General features: G+C 45.3%; 1 protein-coding gene across 3 annotated transcripts in view; it reads left to right on the forward strand.

Annotated features, from left to right (window-relative positions):
• LOC103716184 (piezo-type mechanosensitive ion channel homolog) overlaps positions 1-26,681 on the forward strand; it is an 84,947-nt gene that overhangs the window by 12,363 nt on the left and 45,903 nt on the right. For all 3 annotated transcript variants that reach the window (XR_005511215.1, XM_039124948.1, XM_039124953.1), the window contains exons 5-6: positions 11,815-11,971; positions 12,103-12,289. Coding sequence is in view for 2 of the 3 variants with exons in the window: in XM_039124948.1 (XP_038980876.1) it covers positions 11,815-11,971; positions 12,103-12,289 (344 nt within the window). In the remaining variant the exon portion in view is untranslated. The remainder of the gene's footprint in view (positions 1-11,814; positions 11,972-12,102; positions 12,290-26,681) is intronic.

The raw sequence follows: 26,681 nt of genomic DNA on the forward strand, positions 1-26,681 counted from the left end.
GTGAGCCTACCTATATTGGGTTCCCTTGTAAATTCAGTTGCATTAATTGTCTTAATATGCTTGATCTGGTATATATTATCAGAGGATCATATGCTTGTAATTTTCTAGTTGTTATTATATGACAAGTGATTAGAATCACCGCAGCAATCATGTAGTTTTTACTTCTCTTACATGCAATTTATGATCATAAATTCATAATTATGCTTTATAACTTTCATGATTATTGATTGACCGTAACTTCACGTTGACATGGAACATTGCCTTTCTGTATGTGATACCTGAAACTTTCGTTATTTGTAGGTGGGTCTGGGAACTCGTGTTTGGCTGCCGTGTTGAACACCAAATATGCTTGTTTGAGTGGTGTGCCATGAGCCATCAGAGTGTGACTCCACACTAGCATATGAGTCATGAGTGTGTTTGTAATGAATGTAAAGAGCATAACATTTCTATCAAATAGGTTAAGACCCTGTTTGGGTACCCAAAAATACCAGTGTATTCGTTGATACTCTAGTACTTTTGGTCCCCAATATATAAATATCTTATAGTGGTGTTTGGAAGGTGATTTTGGAGTATGAATACTCTGGTATGCATTTCACATTTCCATTTTGTCATAAGTTATTCAGAATTTTTTTAGGATAAAAAAGAATGAATCAATGAAAGGTTGGTCCTTATTGGAACTTGAGTAAGGAGTAGCTCTTTGTAGGGTAGGGATTTATTAAGCAAAACAAATTTCAAGAATAAGAAAGAGAACCCCTTTTCATCCAATTCGGGAGTATTTTCTTACTCCACCAATACCCATGGAAATAAAAATACAAGGCTTATCAGGCTCTTTGGCTTCCTCCTTGATCCCCTTTTGGCAGCCCCCTTTGACGACCCCAATCCTTTCCGATGAACACGACTCTGATGAACTCCGATCCCTCATGATCGACCCTACAGATGACCCCAACCCACTCCGGCAACCCCAGCTGTCTCAAACGAACTTTGATCTCCTCTTGTTGCCCCTGTTTGGGACTCCAACTCTCTCCAGTGACCTTATCAACCCTGATCCCCTCCCTATCTCCCACTTTGGTGACTCCTATCAACTTTTTTCTCCTCCCTATGTCCCTCGTCGGCAACCCAGATCAGCTCCAATCGCTTCCCTATCGTCCCCTTAGGTGATGCCCTCCCCCAACACCCACAATCATCACCACCACTACAATCACAACCATTGCTGCCTCCCCCGCTGCTATCAACACTATCAGCACTGCCACAATCATCATAATCATCATCATCACCACATCCACCACTACTATCATGACCTTCATCGCCATCAACGCCACCACCATCACACTGTCACTACTGTCATCGCCATCGCCACCGTCATCTCTGTCACCACCACCTCTTTTGTGTCACCCTGACCCAAATTGACTTTGGGCTTCTTCAATCTACTGCAATTCTTGAGGATGAGATCGGTGAGGAAGGTTAGAAATCTGGAAGGAACAAAAGATAAAGGGGTTTAGGGGAGGGAGTTGCACGATGGGGAAAATTTCCTATAAAATTACTGTGAGAAGCCAAACCACTAATCAAGTTGTTACGGGGGAATTTAGCCACCTTGCCCCACGTGACCGGCACGCGCGCCCAGGAAGACTACGGCTGCTCCTTGATCCAGCAATCCGACCTCGGGTCGGATATCTTCGGCTCCGCAGCCCGACCCCGAGTCGGCTGCCCCTTGATCCAGCAATCCGACCTCGGGTCGGATATCTTCGGCTCCGCAGCCCGACCCCGAGTCGGCTGCCCCTTGATCCAGCAATCCGACCCCGAGTCGGCAAACTCTTGACAACAACAGACTGTTCCCCTGAGGCACGCCGCGGCCCCCTGCTCCACTACTCCCTGCAACGGCCGTATCCGGCGCTGTCCCACGATCCCCTGTAACAGCCGTACAAAGCGGAGCTCCACTACGCCCTGCCATAGCCGTACCCAGCGCTGCCCCACGACGCCCTGTAACGACCATGTCAGTGGCAACCCCATCGCGCCACACGATGACCAATCCCCGGAAAAACCTCCCAGCCTGATATATATGCGGCTGGGGGGGGAAGGGGGAGGGTAAGCAAGATTTTCCAGAGTATCATCTTACCTGCTACCTCTCCTTCTCCTTCGATCTCCCCTAACTTGATCGTCGGAGGGCCCCCACTACCCCGGTGGTGGTGCGAGGCTTGCTTGCAGGTTTTCCGGCGGAAGGTGGAGCGCAACCGAAGTAATTCCAAGGGAATCCCGTTCACACCGCTGTGCCAATCGTTCTTGGTTTGGACCCCCAGCAACAGTTGGCGCTAGAGGAAGGGCACCGGATCTCAGAGCGATCGTAATGGCACGGCGAGGTGGTCGTGGAGCTTCCAATGCTTCCGGTCGCGGGGCCTCTCGCGCCTCTGGCCGGAGGGCCGCTGCATCTCCAACACACTCTCAGCAACACTCCACCTCCCCACCGCCCGTTCAGACGGCCGAATGTCAAGCAGCGTTCGACCAGCTCAAGGAATACCTGGCGTCTCCTCCCCTGCTGTCCAAGCCGCAAGAAAGGGAGATGCTCTACCTCTATCTGGCGGTCTCCCCAACCGCGGTCAGTGCGGTGCTGGTTCGGGAAGAGGCAAAGCTCCAGAAGCCCGTGTACTACATCAGCCGGGTCCTACGGGATGCCGAGGCGCGGTATACGAAGGCTGAAAAGATCGCCTTCGCGCTGCTGACCGCGACCAGGAGGCTCCGCCCCTATTTCCAGGCCCATTCTGTCACCCTCTTAACTGATCAACCACTACGACAGATCTTCAGCAACCCCGAGAATGCGGGACGGTTGGTGAAGTGGGCAGTAGAACTCGGTGAGTTCGACATCCGCTACCAGCCTCGACCCGCCATTAAGGCCCAGGTGCTCGCGGACTTCCTCGCTGAGTGCACGGTGCAGGAGGCGGAACCTAGACCGCCGGAAACGCCCAGCCTCGACCTCCCGACCTGGACGCTTCACATCGATGGGTCGTCGAACCCCGAGGGTGGAGGAGCCGGGCTGGTCCTTACCAGTCCTGATGGAGTGATAGCCGAGTATGCCTTGAGGTTTGGATTTCCAGTGACCAACAACGAGGCGGAGTACGAGGCCCTAGTCGCGGGACTCAAACTCACCGGGGAGCTCGGCATCCGGCGTTTGAAGGTTTTCACTGACTCCCAGCTGGTGGTCGGGCAGGTCCGTGGGGAGTTCGAGGCCCGGAGCCCGACCATGCAGAACTACGTCCGGAAGGTGCAAGCACTCATTCCCGACCTCGGCAGCGTCGACCTCCAGCAGGTCCCCAGAAGCGAAAATGCCAGGGCCGACAGGTTGTCCCGCTTGGTGGGTGCAGAGGCGCACAACTTGTCGAGGGCAATCTACCTGGAGACCCTGGATGCCCCGAGCATCGGCGAGGCTGGAGCGGTGATGGCGATTGATCCGGAGCCGTCTTGGATGGACCCGCTCGTCGCCTACCTCGCCGAAGGGATCCTCCCTGAAGACGAAGATCAAGCTCGGCGACTTGTCAGGAAGTCCGCCCACTACGTACTCTATGAAGGGAGGCTGTATCGGACCTCGTTTACCGCCCCCCTCTTAAGGTGCCTCCGCCCCTCGGAGGCGGCCTACGTCCTCGGCGAAGTCCACGAGGGCGTCTGCGGATCGCACTCGGGGGGCTAGGTCCTTGGCGCACAAGATCATGAGGCAAGGCTATTATTGGCCTACCTTGTTGGAGGACTCAAAGGATCGCGTACGGAAATGCGACGCCTGCCAGCGCCACGCCAACGTCCAGAGAGTCCCTTCTGTCCCCTTGGCACCAATCACCGCACCCTGGCCCTTCGCACAATGGGGAATGGATATCCTCGGACCATTCCCCGTCGCTTCCGCCCAGCGGAAATTCTTGATTGTTGCAATCGACTACTTCACCAAGTGGGTGGAGGCAGAGCCGCTGGCCACTATCACGGAGGCGCAAGTCCGGAAGTTCGTGAAGAAAAACATCATTGTCCGATTTGGGGTACCCCGGGTCCTCATCTCGGATAATGGTCGACAGTTCGATAACAAGCATTTCCGTGACTTCTGCGAGGAGTTCGGGATCGAGCATCGGTTCACATCTGTGTCGCATCCCCAAACCAACGGTGAGGCCGAGGTGACAAATCGGACAATCCTCCAAGAAATTAAGGCGCGAATCGGTCGGACGGGGCAAGCTTGGGTCGAAGAACTCGAGAACGTCCTTTGGGCGTATCGGACCACGCATCGGACCCCTACCGGGGAGACGCCTTTCAGCCTAACCTATGGCACGGAAGCGGTTGTCCCCGTGGAGCTCGGACTCCCCTCGCCCCGGGTGGCCGCGCACCGACCCGAGGCCAATTCGGAGCAACTCCGAGGGAACCTGGACCTCTTGGAAGAAGCGAGGAAAATGGCGCAGGTCCGGATGGCGATGTATCAGCGGAGGGTGGCCCGATATTATAACTCCAAGGTCCGACCAAAACTTTTCAGAATCGGAGATCTGGTGCTAAGGCGAGCCAAAGCATCTTAACCCGCGGAAGGTGGGAAGCTGCGCCAAATTGGAAAGGCCCGTATAGGGTTCGCTGGGTAAACCGACCTGGCTCCTACCAGTTGGAGGCCCTAGATGGTCGAAAAATTCCAAGGAGCTGGAATTCCGCTAACCTGCGGGTGTATTACCAGTAGAAAGACAAAGCCAGAAAGACAGTTCGACAAAATATATAGTTCTTTTCATTTCAATAATTCCTGGTTACAATGGCGTGTTCGTGTGATCACAAAGAATTCCCAGAGGGGGATTGGGGAGTAAAGAAAGTAAGGAAGAGGTGGGAACTCCGTGGAGCTGAAGATCTGGGATCCCGAACCCTCCGCCCGAAGCAGCTACAATCCCACTGGCCGTGGGTGCTTCTCCCCGGAGGCGCCATCGACGCCTCACGCAAAAGACGAAGAGCCGGCGCGGACGAAGAAGAAGTTCACACTGCTTCTAGAGGAACGCCACCTCCAAGGGATATTCCGGTCTTCCCCAGGAGAAGGGAAGGAAAGGAATACAAGAGAGAAGAGCGCGAGGAGGCGCGATCCCGGATGAAGCGTCTGGCGCAGAGCTCAATCGGGAGGTGGGACTGAAAAGAGGGGGGATGTGATCCCGGATGAAACGCCTAGAGCGGAGTTCCACCGGGGAGAATCTTTCCGTTGATCCCAGATGAAACGGCTAGTTGGCGGAAGTCGCGAGGGGCGCGCCTCCCGTTCCTCCGGCAGGGATTTCCCAGCCACGCGCCGGAGAGGAGGTCCACGACCCATGACAACCTGAACAGCTCCGGCTTGGCAGGCTCCACCGCACCTACGCTTATATTTATAGCCAAACTGTGGCCCCCCGGTCGTTCCGATGCGGGTGGCTCCAATAAATGCGGGCACATCGAATCCGGAGCCGTTCCGGCTCTCGAGGCTTATCCCCCCACGATCTCCTAAGCGTCGTTCTCCTTAATTGCATTCTTCGTGCAGGACACTCCGGGCGGCGTGTATCCCGCGGCCCCCGTATCTCCGCATGCGCCCAGGCCGCATCCGCCTCGAAGAACGCGCGTATCGCGGCCGCTTAACTGGCACTCCTCGCAAGCAGCAACTGGCCGGTCCGATTTTCCAGGTAACGCCTCAATTAGCATTTAATGGCCTTCTGGTGTTCCCCAGGTGACACTTCGAGAGGAGGAGAAACACGATCGCAGCTGGCCACGGAGAAACCCCGTCGAGCGGCAAGTGATAGGCGCGCGACCAACGAGCGGAATTCCCCGAGGCTCGGCCCTCGGATGCCAGGCTAACCCGATGATCATCCCGGGAGCAGACTAGCCTGAAGCCCCGACCGGTCGCCTCGGCTTGCGCCAGCCTTGGCCGACCAACGAGCGGAATTCCCCGAGGCTCGGCCTTCGGATGCCAGGCTAACCCGATGACCATCCCGGGAGCAGACTAGCCTGAAGCCCCGACCGGTCGCCTCGGCTTCCGCCAGCCTTGGCCGACCAACGAGCGGAATTCCCCGAGGCTCGGCCCTCGGATGCCAGGCTAACCCGATGACCATCCCGGGAGCAGACTAGCCTGAAGCCCCGACCGGTCGCCTCGGCTTGCGCCAGCCTTGGCCGACCAACGAGCGGAATTCCCCGAGGCTCGGCCCTCGGATGCCAGGCTAACCCGATGACCATCCCGGGAGCAGACTAGCCTGAAGCCCCGACCGGTCGCCTCGGCTTGCGCCAGCCTTGGCCGACCAACGAGCGGAATTCCCCGAGGCTCGGCCCTCGGATGCCAGGCTAACCCGATGACCATCCCGGGAGCAGACTAGCCTGAAGCCCCGACCGGTCGCCTCGGCTTGCGCCAGCCTTGGCCGACCAACGAGCGGAATTCCCCGAGGCTCGGCCCTCGGATGCCAGGCTAACCCGATGACCATCCCGGGAGCAGACTAGCCTGAAGCCCCGACCGGTCGCCTCGGCTTGCGCCAGCCTTGGCCGACCAATGAGCAGAATTCCCCGAGGCTCGCCCCTCGGATGCCAGGCTAACCCGATGACCATCCCGGGAGCAGACTAGCCTGAAGCTCCGACCGGTCGCCTCGGCTTGCGCCAGCCTTGGCCGACCAACGAGCGGAATTCCCCGAGGCTCGGCCCTCGGATGCCAGGCTAACCCGATGATCATCCCGGGAGCAGACTAGCCTGAAGCCCCGACCGGTCGCCTCGGCTTGCGCCAGCCTTGGCCGACCAGCGGAAGAATTTCTTGAGGCCTAACCCTCGGATGCCTGGCCTAGCGCCGGAAGAATTTCCTGAGGCCTAACCCTCGGATGCCTGGCCTAGCGCCGGAAGAATTTTCTGAGGCCTAACCCTCGGATGCCTGGCCTAGCGCCGGAGGAACTTCAAGAGTCAGGAGTCGGCGAGACGCTACCAGGAGTTAAAAAGAGGAAGGACGAAAGTGAAATGAGGAAACACTTTGTTTGCATTAACTTTCGTTGCATCAGGGCCGAGACCCATACAACATGGCAAAACGCCAACATACAAAGAAAAGAACAAAGAAAAGTACAGAGAGTCAGCTTGGAGGAACCCCTGGGTCTGGAACGGCGAGCACGTCCGCGAAGGGTAGGGAGACGGTTGGAGAATCGGCAGGCAATGGCATCGGAGGGGAGTCGAGGAGGGAGACCCCACTCAGGTCGATTCCGGGGTATTTAGCGGACACCCTTGCCAGGCCTTCATCGAAGCCTAAGGCAAAGGAGTCGGACCCCGCGTCCGACATGTCACGGATGAACTCGGCGGACTGACGATAGGCCTGTACCGCCTGACGCCCGATTTCCGCGCTCTTCTCGGCCAGCGCCGCCTCCGCTCGCTCCGTAATCTGAGCTTTCGTTTCCATGACCTTCGCCACAATCCGGTCGTCCGCCTCGGAGGAGACCCTCAGCAGATCGGCCCGAGCCTCCATGTGCTTCGCCTCGGCAGCGACGCGAGCAGCCTCAGCCTCCTCCAGGCGCGAATGGAGCTCCTGGTTGCTCGCACGAGTCCCCTCCAAGGCCGACTCCAATTCGGCCAGCTTGGCTTCAAGAGATCGGGTTCGGTTGCGGGCGTTGTCGGCCGACTGCTGGGCCTTCTCCCACCTCTCCCGGAAGTCGGCAGCCTTCCGGGACTGCTTTTCGGCCCGCTCCTCCGCCTTCCTGATCTCGCTTTCGAGACCCGAGGCAACCTTGAGTTGCTCCTGAGCATCCAACAGTTGCCTCTCGAGGGCGGCGAAGCCGGATGCCCGTTCTTCGGCCACCTGGAGCCTCGTCTCGAGGTCCCTGGTCGTCCTCCCCGCCGCAGCCTGGCCTCCCTCCTCTACAGCTTTCAGTCGGCTCTCGGCCCTCGCCAGAAGCCTCGCCTGTTCCTCGTGGCTCTCCTCCAGACGAATCATGTACTGGGCGAGCTAAGAGATAGGAAAAATGAGAGCGTCAGACGGGGATCAATAGAGCCTATAAATGACGAAAGCAACCAAAAGAACACTCACCGACATGAGACAGACGCAGCTGGCAGCTCCGACTTCAGGGATCCTCATCTGCCGGACCTGCCTACGGTCACTCTCCAGCAGCACCGTCTCGACGAGGTTTCGGGCGCCGGCGAAAGTGAAGGCCGACCCCGACTTCGCCCCGGAGCCGGACGGTGGTTCTGCAGCCTTACCCTTACCCATCGCTTGGGGGAGAGTCATGCCGACCGTGCTCGGGGCGGGGGCCGCGCCAGAAATCGACAGGGTCCCGCTCGGCCGGGGCCTCGGCGCGCCCCTCCTTCTCGTATCATCCGAAGCCGACCGAGTCGAAGGCCGGGCTGGGGACCGACCGCGTCCGACCCGGCCGTCTCGGGCGCGCCCGGATGACACCTCCGGAAAAACGGTAGTCTCATCACCGGAGGGCTGATACGGCGTCAACTGTCGGTCCGAGCCTGCGGCGTCCCCCTGATCGGTGGGCCCGGACCCGTCTGTCGGCGTCGGAGTCGCCTGCTGGCGGGGCTTCTTCGCCGGTGGGACCCCGCTCGGAGGAGTCCGTTTCTTCCTCCGGACCGCTTCCAGTAGGGACGCCCTACTAACAGCCATTGCCTTGTCCGACTGCATGACGTCGTCGATTTCTGCAAAAAGGACGAGATGGTTAGAAACTGAGAAGCTGATGGAAAGAAGAAACGAAAGAGGAGAAAAGAGCTAAAAAAGAAGAAGTGGTGGTGGGCTCACGGTCGGCGGGGACCGAGCTCAGACCGACGTTCACCAAGGCATCCTCGGAAATAAGGCTAGCCACCGGGGGGAGCCGGCCCTCGGCAACCAACCCCCTCAAGACGGCGACGCCATCGGACTCCTCCCTCGACAACCTCGATAGGCCGATCGGGGACTTCATCGGCGTCTCCCAGGTTGTCCCGATTCCCCAAGAGGGATCTACGTCGATGAAAAAGAAACGCTCCTTCCAGCCATGAATGGAGGAAGGAGCCTCCTTGACGAGGCTGCACCCTCGCCGCGCCGCAAAGCACCACCACCCTCTGTCCCGGGGGTGGCCGTTCAGGCCGTAGCATTCCCAAAAGACGTTCAGGGTGGCGGGAATCTCGTGCATGCGGCAGAGAACCTGGAAGGCCGTCAGGGTACGCCATGAGTTCGGCACCAGTTGCGTCGGCGCCACTCTTAAACCTCGAAGCACCTGCACGACTAAGTCCGAGAGGGGAAAGCGGAACCCAGCCCGAAGGATGTCCTCATTGATGGCGACCTTCCCTGGAGGAGGATGGGACATCCTCTCCTCTGGCCCCGGGAGCGTAACGTTGCAGGTTTCGGGAAGGTGGTACCGGGCCACGAACCTATCTAGGTCTTCGGGGACCAGCTCCGACTGAATGCGGTCCGCTCTTACTTCGTCCATCCCTAACGGCCAGTGAATCTACGGTCAGGATGGGGTCAAGAGGGAAGAAGGGACCGGAACGACTGGGGTACACTAATACGAAAGGAGAAAGTACGGAGAGCCCTAAATTGAAGAGTGGGGCAACTCACCGGAAGGGAAGGAAGAACGGCTCCGAGAGCGTCAAAGGAGGAGCGAACGAACAGTCCGACGGCAACGGCAGCAGCACAAGGGAGAAACTCGAGGATGCCTGTGAAGAGAAAGGCGGACGGGGGAGGGCCCCCGGTTAAATAGGCGGAAAGGCGGGTGACGCCTCGGTGACGCCAGAGGACGCCTGGCTGCCGAAGGATCGTTCGCGCCCCAAAGGCGAATCGACGCCATTAAGGAAGGATGTCCGCCGAAATCCGCAGACCGCCAGATCAGCGACAACCGCCATACGCCATAAAGAAGGTGGGGAGCTCGGAGCGCGCGCGCCTTTCCGAGGGATGGCGGCAATCTCGAAGCGTCACTCCCTTCACCCGTTCCCCTCCTGGTTCCAGGCTCGGAAGTGGGGGGCTACTGTTACGGGGGAACTTAGCCACCATGCCCCACGTGACCGGCACGCGCGCCCAGGAAGACTACGGCTGCTCCTTGATCCAGCAATCCGACCTCGGGTCGGATATCTTCGGCTCCGCAGCCCGACCCCGAGTCGGCTGCCCCTTGATCCAGCAATCCGACCTCGGGTCGGATATCTTCGGCTCCGCAGCCCGACCCCGAGTCGGCTGCCCCTTGATCCAGCAATCCGACCTCGAGTCGGCAAACTCTTGACAACAACAGACTGTTCCCCTAAGGCACGCCGCGGCCCCCTGCTCCACTACTCCCTGCAACGGCCGTATCCGGCGCTGTCCCACGATCCCCTGTAATAGCCGTACAAAGCGGAGCTCCACTACGCCCTGCCATAGCCGTACCCAGCGCTGCCCCACGACGCCCTGTAACGACCATGTCAGTGGTAACCCCATCGCGCCACACGATGACCAATCCCCGGAAAAACCCTCCAGCCTGATATATATGCGGCTGGGGGGGGGGGAAGGGGGAGGGTAAGCAAGATTTTTCAGAGTATCATCTTACCTGCTACCTCTCCTTCTCCTTCGATCTCCCCTAACTTGATCGTCGGAGGGCCCCCACTACCCCGGTGGTGGTGCGAGGCTTGCTTGCAGGTTTTCCGGCGGAAGGTGGAGCGCAACCGAAGTAATTCCAAGGGAACCCCGTTCACACCGCTGTGCCAATCGTTCTTGGTTTGGACCCCCAGCAACACAAGTATATTCCGAAGTAAAAATTTTGTTTGGTATTCTGTTGATGGTCCCTCAGTTGCCAGAGTTTAATAATTCTCTGGGATTTTTTTTAGTGTTGCCAAACAAGGCCTAATCAGTTTGTCTTCCTTGAAATCTCCTGGTTTTTGCCTTGTTTTGTGTTTCCTACTTCATTCATCTGTAGCTTACATGGGGAAGCACAATGTTGGAAATGATAACTAATGACTGTCACATTTATGGAGCAATATTTTAAGTACGGGCCCATCAGGCCAGCATGTAACCCTGTCAGGCCAGTACCTACTTGTTTGGTATTCTGTTGATGGTCACTCAGTTGCCAGAGTTTAATAATTCTCTGGGATTTTTTTTGGTGTTGCCAAACAAGGCCTAATCAGTTTGTCTTCCTTGAAATCTCCTTGTTTTCGCCTTGTTTTGTGTTTCCTACTTCATTCATCTGTAGCTTACGTGGGGAAGCACAATGTTGGAAATGACAACTAATGACTGTCACATTTATGGAGCAATATTTTAAGTACGGGCCCATCAGGCCAGCATGTAACCCTGTCAGGCCAGTACCTGTGCCCTGCATGAGCACCTATTAATTTATGTTTTTAACTAATTTTACTAAAAAAGATATTAGAGATTGGTTCTGCAATTCAAAACTCTGCAACAATTAGAGAAAGTAGGCTGCATTATAATTGAATTAGGTTTGATCGCTATAATTTTGGTTCATTCTTAAGTCTTCAGTAAAATGTTTTTTACTTTTCTCAAGTGTTTCATTTAGTTAGCCACATCATTTTAATTATAAAAGAATCTTGCAGTTGTCAGTGATGCTCCCAAGGACCCATGTCACATTATAGTTCTCATTTGTTTTATTTTTTTTCCAATTATTCTTCCTCCAAGTAATGTTTACTATTGGAACCTTAAAAAGAGATCAATACTAAGATTTATTATTATTTTTTTCAAACAGTCATACACTTTCAATTGATTGATTCCTTTTTCGAGATATCTATAGCATCTGCATACCTTTTATGACATGTTAATAATAAATATCTTAACCATAATTTTCATCATTCAATTAATTTTCAGTGAGTCTGGACATCTGCTTGCATGTTTGATCATGTCAAGTAATTAGTTGTTATGATGATTTGACTTGGTTTTCTTTCTTCTTTTCCACATTGAAGGATCCCACCTTAGGGTCTCCTGCTGCTTACTGCTTCCTGCTGTTCAGTTGGTTGTGGGTATTAGCTACCCATCTTGGATTTCTCTGCCATTCTTTATTTGTAGCTGTGTTGGTCTTGTTGATTGGTCTCTAACAAGTAATTTTCTTGGTCTTTTCCGGTGAGTTTTAGTAAAGTCATCTCTTTCCTTTTCATGACGTGTGATTAATTTAAACTGCATGTGAGGACCTTGATGTTTAAATGTCTACTCATTGTATGACCTGATTTGTATATATTATATGGCATTTAAAGGTGGTGGAGGCCTCTCCTAGTGTATGCATTTTTCAGTATTCTTCTGCTTTATATCTACCAGCTACCGGTGAAATTCCCAGATGTAGTCCTAGTAATTGCTGACTTCATCGGTTTATATAAGTTAACTGCAACGGCAGAGTGGCCTGAACTTTGTGCTGGAATTTCTCTTGTAACATTTTACTTCATGGTAAGTATCTATTATAGCAATCACTTCTGTCACATATGCGCATAGTAGATCATTGAATAAATTTGTTTTTGTATATCAGAAAAAGGTAACTGTTGATTACCTTTATTTTTGCTTATATCTGAAAGACTAGTTTTTCATCTTAAACAGAATAACATCGATACTTAACGATTTTTGCTGCTTGTAACCAAATGATAGTTTAATTATGTTTCTGATGTAGTTACTTGACTGCATGTACCTAGACCAAGTCTGTAGAAAATGGCATAGTGAATATATCTTTCGGGCTTTTCTATAGAATCTTAACTTGCGCATATTTAGTTTTGCCTCATATCTTAGTATTATTTTTTTCTCTATCTTCAGCCTTTTTTTTTTGGTGCTCCCCCTTTTGTTTTATGCATCATGTGAATCATTGTAAGTTCCATCTCCCTAATTCGTTATATATGTTAATATAGCTACTGATGTAGTAATTAGAGAGTTAGTCGAAACATCTGAATTCTGAAATTTCTAATATATATATATATATATATATATATATATATATATATATATATATATTGAGATTGTACATGGGATCCAGCATAAACATTAGACTTCCTATTTCCTGTTGCTTCCTGAGTATGAGATAATGGAGTATGATCCTTACTGCAATGGTAAATATTAGTGTCTGAATTTAATCAATAATTTAATCAATGATGGTAAATATTAGTGTCAGGGTGGTGGGCCCTGCTGGATTTTGATTGGAGAGGGAAAAAATGTGGCTGAACATGTGGAAGTTGTGGAGTGGTGTTGCTTTCCCTTACTGATCAATGGATTAGAATCTTTAGATACTTGAAAATGGTCGGATAATAGAAATCCCTCTCACAAGACAAGGAGTCCATCTGGAGGGTGATGTCATTCACCGTATCTGTCAGAGGGTTTCTCATCCAAAGTGGGTGTCTTAGGCATTTCCAGCTTTTTAAACATGGTATTCATGGTAGATCGAACTTTCGATATCCCATTATCCCATTGCAAATCTAATCTATCCTGCTAAACTAGATCAAGATCAGTTCAGCATTTTTTTTTTGTCTCCAGAACTAGATCCCGCTAAAGAGGAGGTTCAACCACCCATCTTATTTGAGTCAGGCACGAATTTTCTCTAGATCATTCTGTACAGGTTGAGAAGGAGAGCAACATCATTTTTTTAGTCGAAATTTCTGTGTTTGCTCTTATTTATAAAAAAAGAGAAATGGTTCAGTTGTTCACTAATTTGATTAAGGCATATTTCGTTCTTTAGTTCAGTTCGACACATTAAAAGACTTTCGTCTTTTTTTGGGGGGTTATATGTCATTTGGTTTTGCTTATGTTTATGAATTGATGATATTTATCCACATATTAAGTACTATATATTTTTTTGTAGGCGTGCTTTATATTGAAAACAAAAATTGTCTATTGTGCTCCTTCTTTTATCTTCATGTTTAAGTAATCCCTTTGACCAATAAAAAAGATCATGTATATGATGCCATGAGAGGATATAGAAAACTATCTGTCCATCATATATGTTATGTTTTAATTTTTGTATGCTTTTATTTTTTATTTTTTTATTTCTTGGTGAGGTGGGTAGTAGTTTAGTGATACCTAAGTATCACTCTTTTACGAAGATAAATATGTAGGTGTAGGGCATTAGCTTTGGAGTGATAACTGCAAAATATATCCTTTGCAGAAGGGTATTCATGGAGAATATGAATTGGATGATAATATTGTGAGCTCACTAGCAGAAGCCGTTGGTTAGGTTAGTTTTTGAGAGACAACTCCATAATATGTATTTTAGTCTTTGAAGGTGGCTGTGATTGATTGAAACCATTACATGGCCCTGAGAAACATGATAGGCAGCCAAACTTCATCTGGGTCTCATATTACTTGGTGATGTGGATTGAGAGAGTGGTTTTTGAATTATAGATCGTTGGATAAATTGAAGGAATGGCACTTTGGGACTTTTGCTTCCAGGGATAGCAAACAAAGATATGTTCTTGTACAACATCATAAGTGACCATACCTAGTCAAAATTCCATATAATTCTGATCTGCGGACTGACAAGTGTATGCCTGCAGATTTTTTGAAAAATTGACTAGTAGGGGGAGTGGTATTGTCACGCTCTGAATTTAGAGTGTAATAGACGCCGCATACCCGTATAGCGGACTATACAAGCATGCAAGGCTACAGATCATATCAAACAATAATAATTCTTAAAAATTTATTTAATCAAGGCCGATTCAAATAATTCTTACCATAGTTCCAAAGTGACATAAGTCAACATTTGCTAACTATTAACATAAATCAAATAAAATACTCTAACTAGTATAGCTAAAACTTCAATAACTAAAAGTATCTTCAAAAGATCTAGCGCACTCCCCAAATCCTGAGCAATCATGCATTTGGATTTGAAAAAATAGAGAAAACATAATAATGAGCTACACTAGCCTAGTAAGCAACATAACACCCCAAAGTGGGGTCTAAACATGCCATAAGCTAAAGAGCAAGATATTGACTGAAAAATAAATCAATTCTCGAATAATACATATATCTCTTTTTGAAATATACTATTTGTTGCCTAGAAGACAACCCAAGAGGAGAGGGGTGAATTGGGTTCTAATTAAAATTAGATTCTTTAATTTCATCTATTGAGGATTATGAAAGCTTTCTTGATTTTAAACAAATGTGATTAAATAATCTATAAGAAAGCAGTAAAGAAGTAAAGCAGGATAGATCTCAAAATGTAAAGAAAGAAGCTCTCAAACAGATTACGTTGATGCAAGACTTGGCTTCTTCTTTACTGGATCCTCTTGAATGCGCTGGTAGTTGAGGATCACTTCAATGAGCCTTTAATGTGAGGAGAGCTCTGAAATCAATTGGAATGCAATAACTCCTCTTTTTCACTTTGAAAGGCTCTCACTTCTCTTTGGTGGTTGATAGACTTGAATGCTCTCAATGGAATGTCTCTATTTTTGTTGTTTATACTTAGAACTACCTTTTATAACTTAACTCCTCGAAAACTAGCCGTTAGAGAGGAGAAAAGAGCCGTTCTGACAAAACTGCACGTCCTGACAAAGTATCTGTTGGGATTGGAGTCGATTCGCCCGTCTTGGAGTCGGCTCGGCTGAAGCAGAAGATGCCTCGAGAAAATCTGGAGTCGACTCGAATTCAGGTTCTTACAAAAAGGCTCTCTGTCGATCCTGTAAGAGACGGCTCGAAGGAATCGGGAGTCGACTCGCCCACGACATCTTCAGAAGTGAAATACCAGCTCTTTTCCAGGAGACGGCTCGAGTAATTCCAGAGTCAGCTCGCGTTCTGGTCTGTGCAAAAATGCTTTCGGCCATTTCTTGTAAGAGTCGACTCGTGAACAGTTCGAGTCGACTCGGCCACTGTGCCGAAGAAATTACTTTGCGGTTTCAATTTACGGGAGACAGCTCGAAACTTCTGAGAGTCAACTCGCGCACTGTAGCTTGAAAACTCGTTCTCTGTTTTCTCTGTAAGAGTCGGCTTGTGAACAGTTGGAGTCGACTCGAGCACTGTGCCTTAAAAACTTGTTCTCTGACTTTCCTGTAAGAGTCGACTCGTGAACAGTTGGAGTCGACTCGCGCTCCGCAACTTGGAAATCAGCTCTTTGTCTTTTCTGTAAGAGTCGACTCGCGAACAGTTGGAGTCGACTCGCGCTCTGCACTCTTGAAAAATTGCTAACTGTCATTCCTGTAAGAGTCGACTTGCCTCATTTGGGAGTCGGCTCGAGGAAGTGCCAGACATTGACTATGTGCCAGAGTCGACTGGAGAATTTTGGGAGTCGACTCGAATGCAGACCAAAGACTTAAATGGTTCCAAACATGAGTAAAATTTAACTAAAGATCCTTGAACCATTTTCTAAGGCATTCTTTCAAGTTTAAAAGTATTTGACCTGAAACACTTGAATTCATTAGTACAATATGAAATATACACAAGTGTTTTGGCACTATTATTTTTATAAATTAATACCAGAAATCCAACAACAAACTATGGCCACATAACCCAGTGGCATGGGTCGCACAAAGTGCCAAACACCACTATCTTAACCACCGGTGGTATGGTGTCCAAATACCACTATTCTAATCATAGTGGTATGGTGTCGAAAGCAATTTCTCAGATTATAAGTCAACAGGGCCAATAAATTATCCCATTGGAGGAGCTAGATCATAGCCGTACTGAGAATACGTAGATATAAACCAAATTTTTAATAATTTCCCTAGTCACATTTTTCAAATTTTATAACATAGCATATACCATATTTTAAAATAATTACCATCATAACATTAACATGCTTGACCCGCTTAACTAAGTATAAAACTGATATCATAATCAAATCTAATCAAATAATTATTATTTTATCAAAAATTCGGAAAACACACTTTGAAGCATTAGGTTACTTACCTCTTCTTCAAAAATTTTCACTTCAGTTAGACGGGTCAGGCACAGTTGTTTTAATATCATTAAAATATCATTAATTTCATCATCCCAGAAGCTGAGCGAAGTCAAAAATTAAGATACTATTGGAGATACGATCTCATGCCCAAATCAGGATGGATAAAAGGCAATGTCAATCAGGCGGCAGTGTCCAATTGCATGGGTCGGTCTGAACAAAGTGAACTGAATGTATCAAGATCAAACATGATTTAAGTTACTCAATGAAGATCAATGATGACTGAATTCCAAAGAGATCTGACAATGCTGAGGTAACGGGCCAGCATACTGTTCGGGTACCAGGGTGGTTTAGGGCCTCCACCTAGGGACAACTTGGATCTAAACAAAAGATACAAGAGAGATACGAGAGAGAAACAATACAAAAAAACAAAGAAAGAAGAAAAGAAGAGGAAGAAGAAAGAGGAGGTGAGGGCCACGGTCAGGTGGTCGTGGCGGCCGATAGCCGGAAGACCAGTGACATAGGCGACCGACGGCGGTGACAAGGCGGCCGACGACGAAAAGAAGAGGAAGAAAGGGATGAAAATAGGGGTTTCGACCCCTCTTTCTTCCTTCAAGATCTCCGACGATGGGGCTCCGGTAACGGCCCAAGGCATCAAAGGGGGTAAGCCCCCATCTCCGGCAACAAGTGCTGGCAGCGGAGGAGGCTGACGACGAGGCTGGCGAATGGGGAAACAAAGGTGAGGAGATTAAGGGTCATATCTCTAATTCTGGTGAGGCTTGGCTGCATTTTCCGACAAGCACAAGGAGCTCAGGCTGTCGGCAATCAAAGGAGAAAAAAAAGACAACGTCATATGCGAGGATTTTCCATTGAGGATGAACTAGGAAGGGTCGATGGCTTAAATAGAAGTGGAGGCTAGGCTTATCCTAGCATCCGACAGAGTCCATGGTGGACTCTTCCTCTGCCATGGTTCACCAGGGCTCTGCCCTGTTCTAAATGGAAGTAGGGCCCTCGGGCCCTCACTTGGCATTTGGCCGGGCCAACATGCCGGCTCAACGAGGTTGGGCCTCACATTTGCCCCGCCTTAAAAAAATTTCATCCACGATTTTTTTTTTCTTTTCAAAAAGTTAGAGATACATAGTTCTAATCTCATCCTGAAGTTTCTAATAATTTCTGTTTATCAATACAACATCATTAGTTCTTATTGTAAGAATAAGATCCAATACCTCCAGACTTGATTCTTTTTGTAGATGATGTAAATCAAACTTCTCTTTTATAAACATAAATCAACATCTTAATTCTGAACAAGATTATCACGTTTGTTCATCAAAATATCAATTGCTCTTGATTAATCGATCTATCACAAGGTTAGATCATAAACAACTCTAATCCACCCCTAGTAGAATATTCATCAAAATCGATTGATAACCTCAATTGCTTTTAATCAAATAGAAGGTTAATATTAATTGAAGTACCAGCTTCAGATTTAGGGGAAAAGAGATTAAAACCAAAATATTCCAGATTCAAGATCAAAAATCGATTTCTAGTCTCAAAATGCTAAGAATTTTCTTAGCGAGACATAAAATTGGAGAACCTAAGATAGCACAGTGACATCTAAGAATTAGAACATTTTTCTTTCGTTTATCAAGAAAATTCTATTATACAAGGAAATAAGTCAAGTCTTTTGTTATTAAAACTTGCAGAATGAAAGAGATAGTATTTCTGACCAACTTAGAAAAATAATTCAGACCCCTATATTTTCGCTGCGCATTTTGATTCATGCCACCAAAATTCTTTGGATTCACTAATAATTTTTGATCAAAATACTACTATGTATTAAGAACTAAAAATATCCAAATTTTCAATTTTTAGGCAAAGCCTAAAAAGGAACTTTTGATTCTCGTCTCCTAATTTATCTCGAGCACATCCATCTAGATTAACCCTCAAGTCAATTGATACATTCAAAATCCTCATAGAGGCTAGTTACTATAATTCAAAATGAATTGAATCTTAATTTTCTTATCAATTCAACTAGACGATTTCAAGTCAAACTCCTACAAGTAAAAATAACTAGAAAAATTTTCTTAATGCTCCACCAAATTAGAAGGCTTTAAATCAACACAAATGAGTAAAACCGACTCAATCATCTCTCCTAGAGTTTCCTTCATCGAGATCTTTAGCATTTATCAAAAATCTTCCATCATAACCATATAAGCCTCTAAAATTCAAATTCTTCATGCAAATAGATTTCATCAACAACCTCAACAATATTGACAAAAGATCCTAGATCAACTTATAAGTCCAAACATTGAATTAAAATTTCATATACATTACATAGTGTCCGATAGACATGAATAAGATCTATTATTTGGATCCAAAGACAATTAAAATTATTAATAATTCCACTAAGATGAATACTTTACAATCTCCAATAAAATAACTTCTTCAATAAGAAAATGGACCTATTTGCAATATTCTCAAGCATATTTTTCTTCTACATAAGAGTTTCATTCATAATCCACATACATGTTCAAACCTCGAAGAATATTCTAATTGGGTATCATAAAAATCTTTCATAGCTCAAATCTTAAACAACTTCTTATGAATGGATCCTAACTTGCCACCAAAATAATTAACTTCAAGCTAGAGGTAATATCATAGTATACCCCCATATGTAAATGAACTTCCAAATTAACTAATGATCAATCCTCATGCACTAAATTTTGGTCAAAATCCTAATATCCACCGAGAGAATTCCCAACCAGCTTATTCACACTTGGCTGCCAGCACAATCAGGTGGCAATCTGATTAAAATAAGCATCACAAATAGGATTAAGATAAGATAACAAAAATCTACTAACAACCAAAGCAAACAAACATCAATCTCATTCTCTAATTTCTACCCAACTCTCAAACTTTCACGCGAACCCTAAGGATCCTAAAATCTAAGCTCTGATATGACTATTTCTGCCATGATTTATCACGATCCCTAGTGATCTTAAACCTAAGCTCTGATACTACTTAATCTGTCACGCCCTGAACTCAAAGCGTAATAGACGCCGCATACCTGTATGGCGGACCATATAAGCAATACAAGGCTAGAGATCATATCAAGCAATAATAATTCTTAAAAAATTATTTAATCAAGAATTTATCCAAATAATTCTTACAATAGTTTCAAAGTGACATAAGTTAACATTTGCTAACTATTAACATAAATCAAATAAAATACATTAACTAGTCTGACTAAAACTTCAATAACTAAAAGTATTTTCAAAAGATCTTGCGCACTCTCCAAGTCCCGAGCAATCATGCATCTGGATTTGAAAAAAATAAAGAAAACATAATAATGAGTTACACTAGCACAATAAACAACATAACACCCCAAAGTGGGGTTTAAGCATGCTAAAAAATAAGTTAAAGAGCAAAATATTGACTAAAAAAAACAATTCTCGAATAATACATATATCTCTTTTTGAAATATACTATTATTTTTATAAACTAATACCAGAAATCCAACAAGCTATGGCCACGTAACCCAGTGGCATGGATTGTATAAAGTGCCAAACACTACTATTCTTAACCACCGGTGATACGGTGTCCAAATATCACTATTAGTCATCGGTGGTGCGGTATCGAAAGCTATTTCTCAGATTATAAGTTGATAGGACCAACGAATAATCTCCATTGGCAGGGCCAGATCATAGCCGTGCTGAGAATACATACATATAAAACAAATTTTTCATAACTTGCCTAGTGACATTTTTTTTAGATTTCATAACATAGCACAACATATTTTAAAATAATTATTTTCATAATATTAACATGCCTGACCCGTTTAACTAAGTATAAATAGATATTATAATCAAATTTAATCAAATAATTATTATTTTACCAAAAATTTGAAATATATACTTCGAAGCATTAGGTTACTTATTTCTTCTCGCTTCAAAAATTTCACTTCACTTAGATGGGTCGGGTGTACTTGTTTTAATATCATTAAAATATCATTAATTTCATCATCATCCTAGAAGCCAAGCGAAGTCAAAAATTAAGATATTGTTGGGGATTCAACCTCATGCCCAAATTAGGATGGATGAACGGCAATGTCAATTAGGTAGCGGTACTCGACTGCATGGATCGGTCTGAACAAGGTGAACTAAACTAATCAAGATCAAACATGATTTAAGTGACTCAATGAAGATCAATGATAACCAAATTGCATAGAGATCTGATAATGCCGAGGTAACGGGCTAGCCTAAGGGCAGGGCCTCCACCTAAGGGCAACTTGGATCTGACCAAAGGATGATAGGATCTTAAAACAAGATCCCTAAGCGTACTTAGAGAGAGAGAGAGACGAGAGAGAAATAATGCAGAAAAACAAAGAAAGAAGAAAAGAAGAGGAAAAAGAGGAAGAAGAAGAAAGAGGAAGGAGGAGGTGAGGGCCATGGTCAGGTGGTCGACAGCCGGAAGGCCGGCGAACGAGGCGACTGGCGGCAGCGACAGATCGGCTAGCGGCGAAAAGAAGAGGAAGAAAGGGCCGGACACAGGGGTTTCGATCCCTCTCTTTCTTCCTTCAAGATCTCCGACGATGGGGCTCCGGTGACAGCCCAAGGCATCAAAGGGGACAAGGTCCTATCGTCAGCTACAAGTGCTGGTAACAGAGGAGGCCGAAAAAAGAAGAACAAAGTGGTTTTTGGATCGAAAAACAGGGGATGAACAAAGCCCCATCTTTCACAGATTTTTTCAGCAAAAACTTGGTCGGCGACGAGGCTGGTGAATGGGGAAACAAAGAAGGAGATTAAGGGTCATACCTCTAATTCCGGCAAGGCTTGGCTGCATTTTTCGGCGAGCACAGAGCTTAGGCCGTCAGCAATCAAAGGAGAAAAAGAAAAGAAGACGGCTGCATAAGCGAGGATTTTCCGGTGAGGATGAACTAGAGAGGGTTGACGGCTTAAATAGAAGTGGAGGTTAGGTTTATCTTAGCCTCTGACAGAGTCCGTGGTAGACTCTTACTCCACCATGGTTCACTAGGGCTCTGCCCTGTTCTGAATGGAAAGGGGGCCTGGGCCCTCACTTGGTATCGGGCCGGGCCAACAGGCTGGCCCAATGAGGCTGGGCCTCAAAGGTATTTTAGGAATTTCATGATCTGCCATATGTGAATTATAGGCTTGTAGAACACCTTAGGCGGCTGCTAAAGTTCATCAATTGGATTTGTAGATACACACAGTGCATTCTATTGTTAATGAAATTGATAATTGATAAAAAATAGAGATGTTTCTGGAATTCCACTTTCTGTATTAGATAATTAATTAAGAGAAAGAAGCCTGCAGGCTTAAAATGTAGTTGAGGACCACTTTGAAACTTTTCTGCCACATATAGTCAAAAACAAACTAATCACTGGATGAAGAATGTAGTTCATAATAATGGATAGTGATCAACCGGAGTTACCGATAGTTGGGGCATCTGGAGTAATAGGTTTGCTTCCATAATCTGAACTCTGAAGGACCATCAGACCCTTAAATAAGGGAAATTATCTATAACAACCAAACTTATATTTAGAAAAGAATGCACACATGTGAATATCAGAAAATGGATCTTGGGGAAAGACATGGCAGGCAAATAGGATGCACAGCTCTGAGTGAAGACAAATTTCCAATTCAGGGGGAGTCTATGCCAAGCTATCAAAGTAACACACTTGCGGACTTCCTCGCTACACATCCGGTGCCTGATGACTTACCTTTGGACACCGATCTTCCTGATGAAAAAGCACTTGTCGTTGAAGACATTGGACCTCACTGGGAGATACATTTTGATAGGGATCCCAAAGAGCTCCTGGAGAGGCAGAAATGCACCAAAGATACGAGTTGGGCCTTTTCCCCTAGCTTTGTCTCATATGGTATACATACTTTTGTTCCTCCATATTGCGCATTCGCCGGTGTCACAAAACACAAATATTAAGGTTATGGTACCATATAGAACCGGCCGCCGACCGGTATGGGCCCAATATCGATTCAGCAGTCCTTGCTTTGGACGCTAATTTATAAGATTTTTCTAACTGGACTTTTAGGTTTTAGTAATGTTTAGGTTTACAGAATTTACCATACCTTAATATTTGAGAAATATCTTAGCATTTGAAAGTTGAAACTGACCGAAGCAAAAATCAAGGTTTTGAACTGAATTTGGGAAATCATTTTTTTTGTTGAGAAATTTGGAATTTTTAAGTATCTTTATTGTACTTGAATAGGGTTACTTCATTGTTTATACATAATGTCTTAAGTAGACATTTACTCTAATGATATTACATGTAAACAAGCCTCTTTGTTTGTCTTTGTCTACTTTGTCTATTTGCTTGTCGAGCCTTGCTCCTAACTGACCTAACCTAGCACCTCGCCTGGCCAACTGACATGCCTAAATACAATCGACCGAGCTAGGTGACTGACCTAATTGGCCCTGCCAAACTGAACCGCCCTTGCCTATAAATAGGGCTAAGGAAGGCTACATAGTAGGAGGCTAGGTAGGAACATGTGGGCCTTTGGAAGAAGGTGAAGGAGAAGATTATAATTTGGATAAGGGTTTCTTTTGCATAATTAGGTAAGGCATTAGGGCTATGTGAAAAATATCTATTGAGGTTTGGAAATCATGGGAGGTATTGGGTTAAATTAGCTTACTAACTTATTTATGAAATTTTAGAGTCTAAGAAAATGCCAAATGGTGTGATGTCCAAAATTGTCCTAATTATTAGGGAATTAAGCTTATGAGTCACTGTACGAGATTTCGAAAAAAGATAATTCAGTAAGGTTATGGAAATAACAACTATTTCAGATAACCAATTTGAATTTATGTTCGAAAGATCAACAACGAAAGCTATCTTTTTACTTAAATATTTGATAAAAATATAGAGAAAAAGGAAATGTCTATATATGGTCTTTATTGACTTGGAGAAAGCTTATGATTGGGTACTAAGAAAAATAATTTGGTGGACTTTCAGAAAGAAGGGTGTACATTAATGTTATATTGAAATAATCGAGGACATGAATGCCGGGGCATTTACAAGTGTGAAGAGTTGTTGCAATAGAACAAGCGTTTCCATCTATTATAGCTCGCATCAAGGATATGCTCCAAGTCCATATCTTCTTGCACTGACTATGGATGAATTTATTGCTAAGTATGAAATACTAGATAGGTCTTATGGAGAAAAAATTTAGAGGATAAGGGTTTAAAAATTAGTGGAACAAAGACAAAGTTTATGGAATGTAAATTTAGTGAGAATGGAAATAAAAATGTAATACCAATTAAGATTGATGACTAAGAGATACCACAAAGTGAGCATTTTCGTTACTTAAATATATTATACAAAATAATGGGGAGATAGATGAAGATATATGTAATATAAATAGAGTTGGTTGAATGAAATGGAGAGATGCATTTGAAATATTATGATAAAACATAAGGGAAAAATTTACGGAATAGTAAGGGCTGCCATGTTGCATGATTTAGAGTGCAGAGCAATAAAGAAAGTATATAAAAGAAAGTTGAATGTAGTAGGATTGTGAATGTTAAGATGGATGTATGGTAAAACTAAAAAGGATAAATAAGAAATGAATATACTAGAGGAGGTATAAGATATGCGTAGGTTAAGAAAAAAGCAAGGTTAGCTGGCTCGATGTTGGACCACGTACCGGTGCCACACTAGCATAGTGTTGGTACGGTATGATATAACATTTTTTGGCATACTGAGTGTCGGTTCGCCACTTGTATCGGTACCAGTACCGAATCGATATGGTATGGTACGCTCCGTACTGTCCGGTTTAGGCCAGTACGACATACCATGGGAAAAAGTGATGGAAAATAGTTTAAGATAGTGTGGACATGTACAACAAAGATTGAGGAGGCTCCAATAAGGAGAGATACTTTGGTTTGTGCTGGAGGTGATAAGAAAATGATGGGAAGACCTAAGGTAACCGAGATGAAGGTTGTAAGGAAAGATATGGAGAAACTTGGAATAATGTCGGAGATGACTCTAAATTGTAGTACTTGACGAATGAGGATCCGTAAGGCCAACCTCAAATATTTGGGAAAAGATTTGATGACTATGATTGTGGTTATGATTATAGGTAAGGAACCTTCACCCGGTTAACTAAATTTAAGTTTTGATTGGTCAGTGTTATTGAACCTCATAATCACATTATAGCTTATGAGTGGTTTGCAATTCTAAGCTACATGTTTTTTTTACTTTTTCAAAATCTATTGTTTTCCTCTTAAGTATGCTTTTTATCTTTTCGTTTCAAGCTTTACCTTGTCTTTTTGAAACCTAGATGTTCTTTTAAATAAGTTAGTTGCAAACCTAAACAGCATTTTAAAACTATTAAATCCTAGTCAATTTTTAAAGCTTAGAGCATTTAATGTTCTCTGATCCTTGTATCGATTTAAAGTTCATATTATTATTTTATTTTTGGTACATTGGATTCTTCGATCCGCTTCATCTTCAGAGTTATTTTGGAATTTGGAACCTATGAGCTGTAAAGATTTTTGAATATTTGGGCTCTAAACGTTGTTTTTGACTTCAATACTTTTAATTGATTGTCGATTGCAAATATTTTGAATTATTTTCCTCTGAAAAGTTTTTTACCATGATTGTTTGCACTTATATTTTGACTTTGATATGGAACTTCTAAGAGTATTTTTGAATAGCATTTATGAAATCCTTTCAAATCATAAAGTAATATCAAACTTGAAACATTGAAAGATATTTGTAGACCTCTAGCTAGGTGGTATATGTAGCCTCATTCAAGTTATTAATGAGGATTTGTTTCAGCCCCTAGCTAGATGGTATATGTTGCCTCATTCAAGTCCTAGATAAGGATTTATTTGGACCCTTGGTGCGATGAGCTCTCCCCTCGATTGTGAATGAACGGGAGAAGAAAAAACTTCATGTGCAATTGGGGACAAGACCGTAACTTTATCAAGCGGGCAATTCAACTGAATCAAGAACTGAAACAACCATCATGGGTGATCCCGCAACTTCCAATTCAATGGTGGTCGTTGACTATGACAACATTCACGGCCGAGTATAAAGATCTATGTTGGTAGTTTTGTTTGCCCAATGCCAAGAAGTCCACAGGAAGCTTTGATCCACGGTGAGGTCAGGGACCAGAAAGACTCGGTCGTAGGAACTTAGACCACCTAAGAAGAAGAGAGAACTGGCCCTACCAGATTGGTCTTCACCAAGTCCTAGAATTGAGCCAATTGTCGTAGCTTCAGAGAACTCGTATGAATTCGTATATGGACCTTGGATTTTCTTTTGGCCTCATTTGCATTAGCATGGCCTCATCCAGTTTAGTTGTGACGATTTTATATGGCTTTGTCAGCAGTGAGGATTCGTGTAGTCTTGAGGTGTAAGTGAAACATTGTAGAAAAATATAAAACTCTGTGAACGTAAGAGTTTTTGATATATAAATTTTTCTTTGGCTATTTGATTTTGAATAAGTATTCAACTTGTGATTTTGTATAAATTCCTTGGAATCTCTTACTTCAAAACTTTGCTTTTGGGGATTTCATATTGAAATGATTTCAGTGGGTTTCACTCAAGCTTTTCGGTGATGGTTTGATCATGTATTTCGTTTCAGAGTCATTTATTTTCTATGTATCCTCAATTTCTTTGATCATGGTGAGAGTTTACTAACCGAGCTTTGTATCTCTCTTCATTTATTTTACATTTTCCAGAGTGATTAGTGAGAGCTCTTGTGGAAATATTTTGAAGTTGAAATTTATATCTAATGATTACTGAAGCTACATTAGAGACAATAGATTTTCTTCTATTTTTGGAGGTAAAATATTGAGTACAAAATATGTTGAATTTGTAAGTGGATTTCGTTATTGTTTATGATACAATTGTAGTCAGGGTCCATTTGATCATATCAATTTTGTGAGGATGATTAAGTTTGGATGTTAGTTTCGAATTGATTACAA

The sequence above is a fragment of the Phoenix dactylifera genome, chromosome 1 (assembly GCF_009389715.1).
Source record: "Phoenix dactylifera cultivar Barhee BC4 chromosome 1, palm_55x_up_171113_PBpolish2nd_filt_p, whole genome shotgun sequence".
NCBI classification, from domain to species: domain Eukaryota; kingdom Viridiplantae; phylum Streptophyta; class Magnoliopsida; order Arecales; family Arecaceae; genus Phoenix; species Phoenix dactylifera.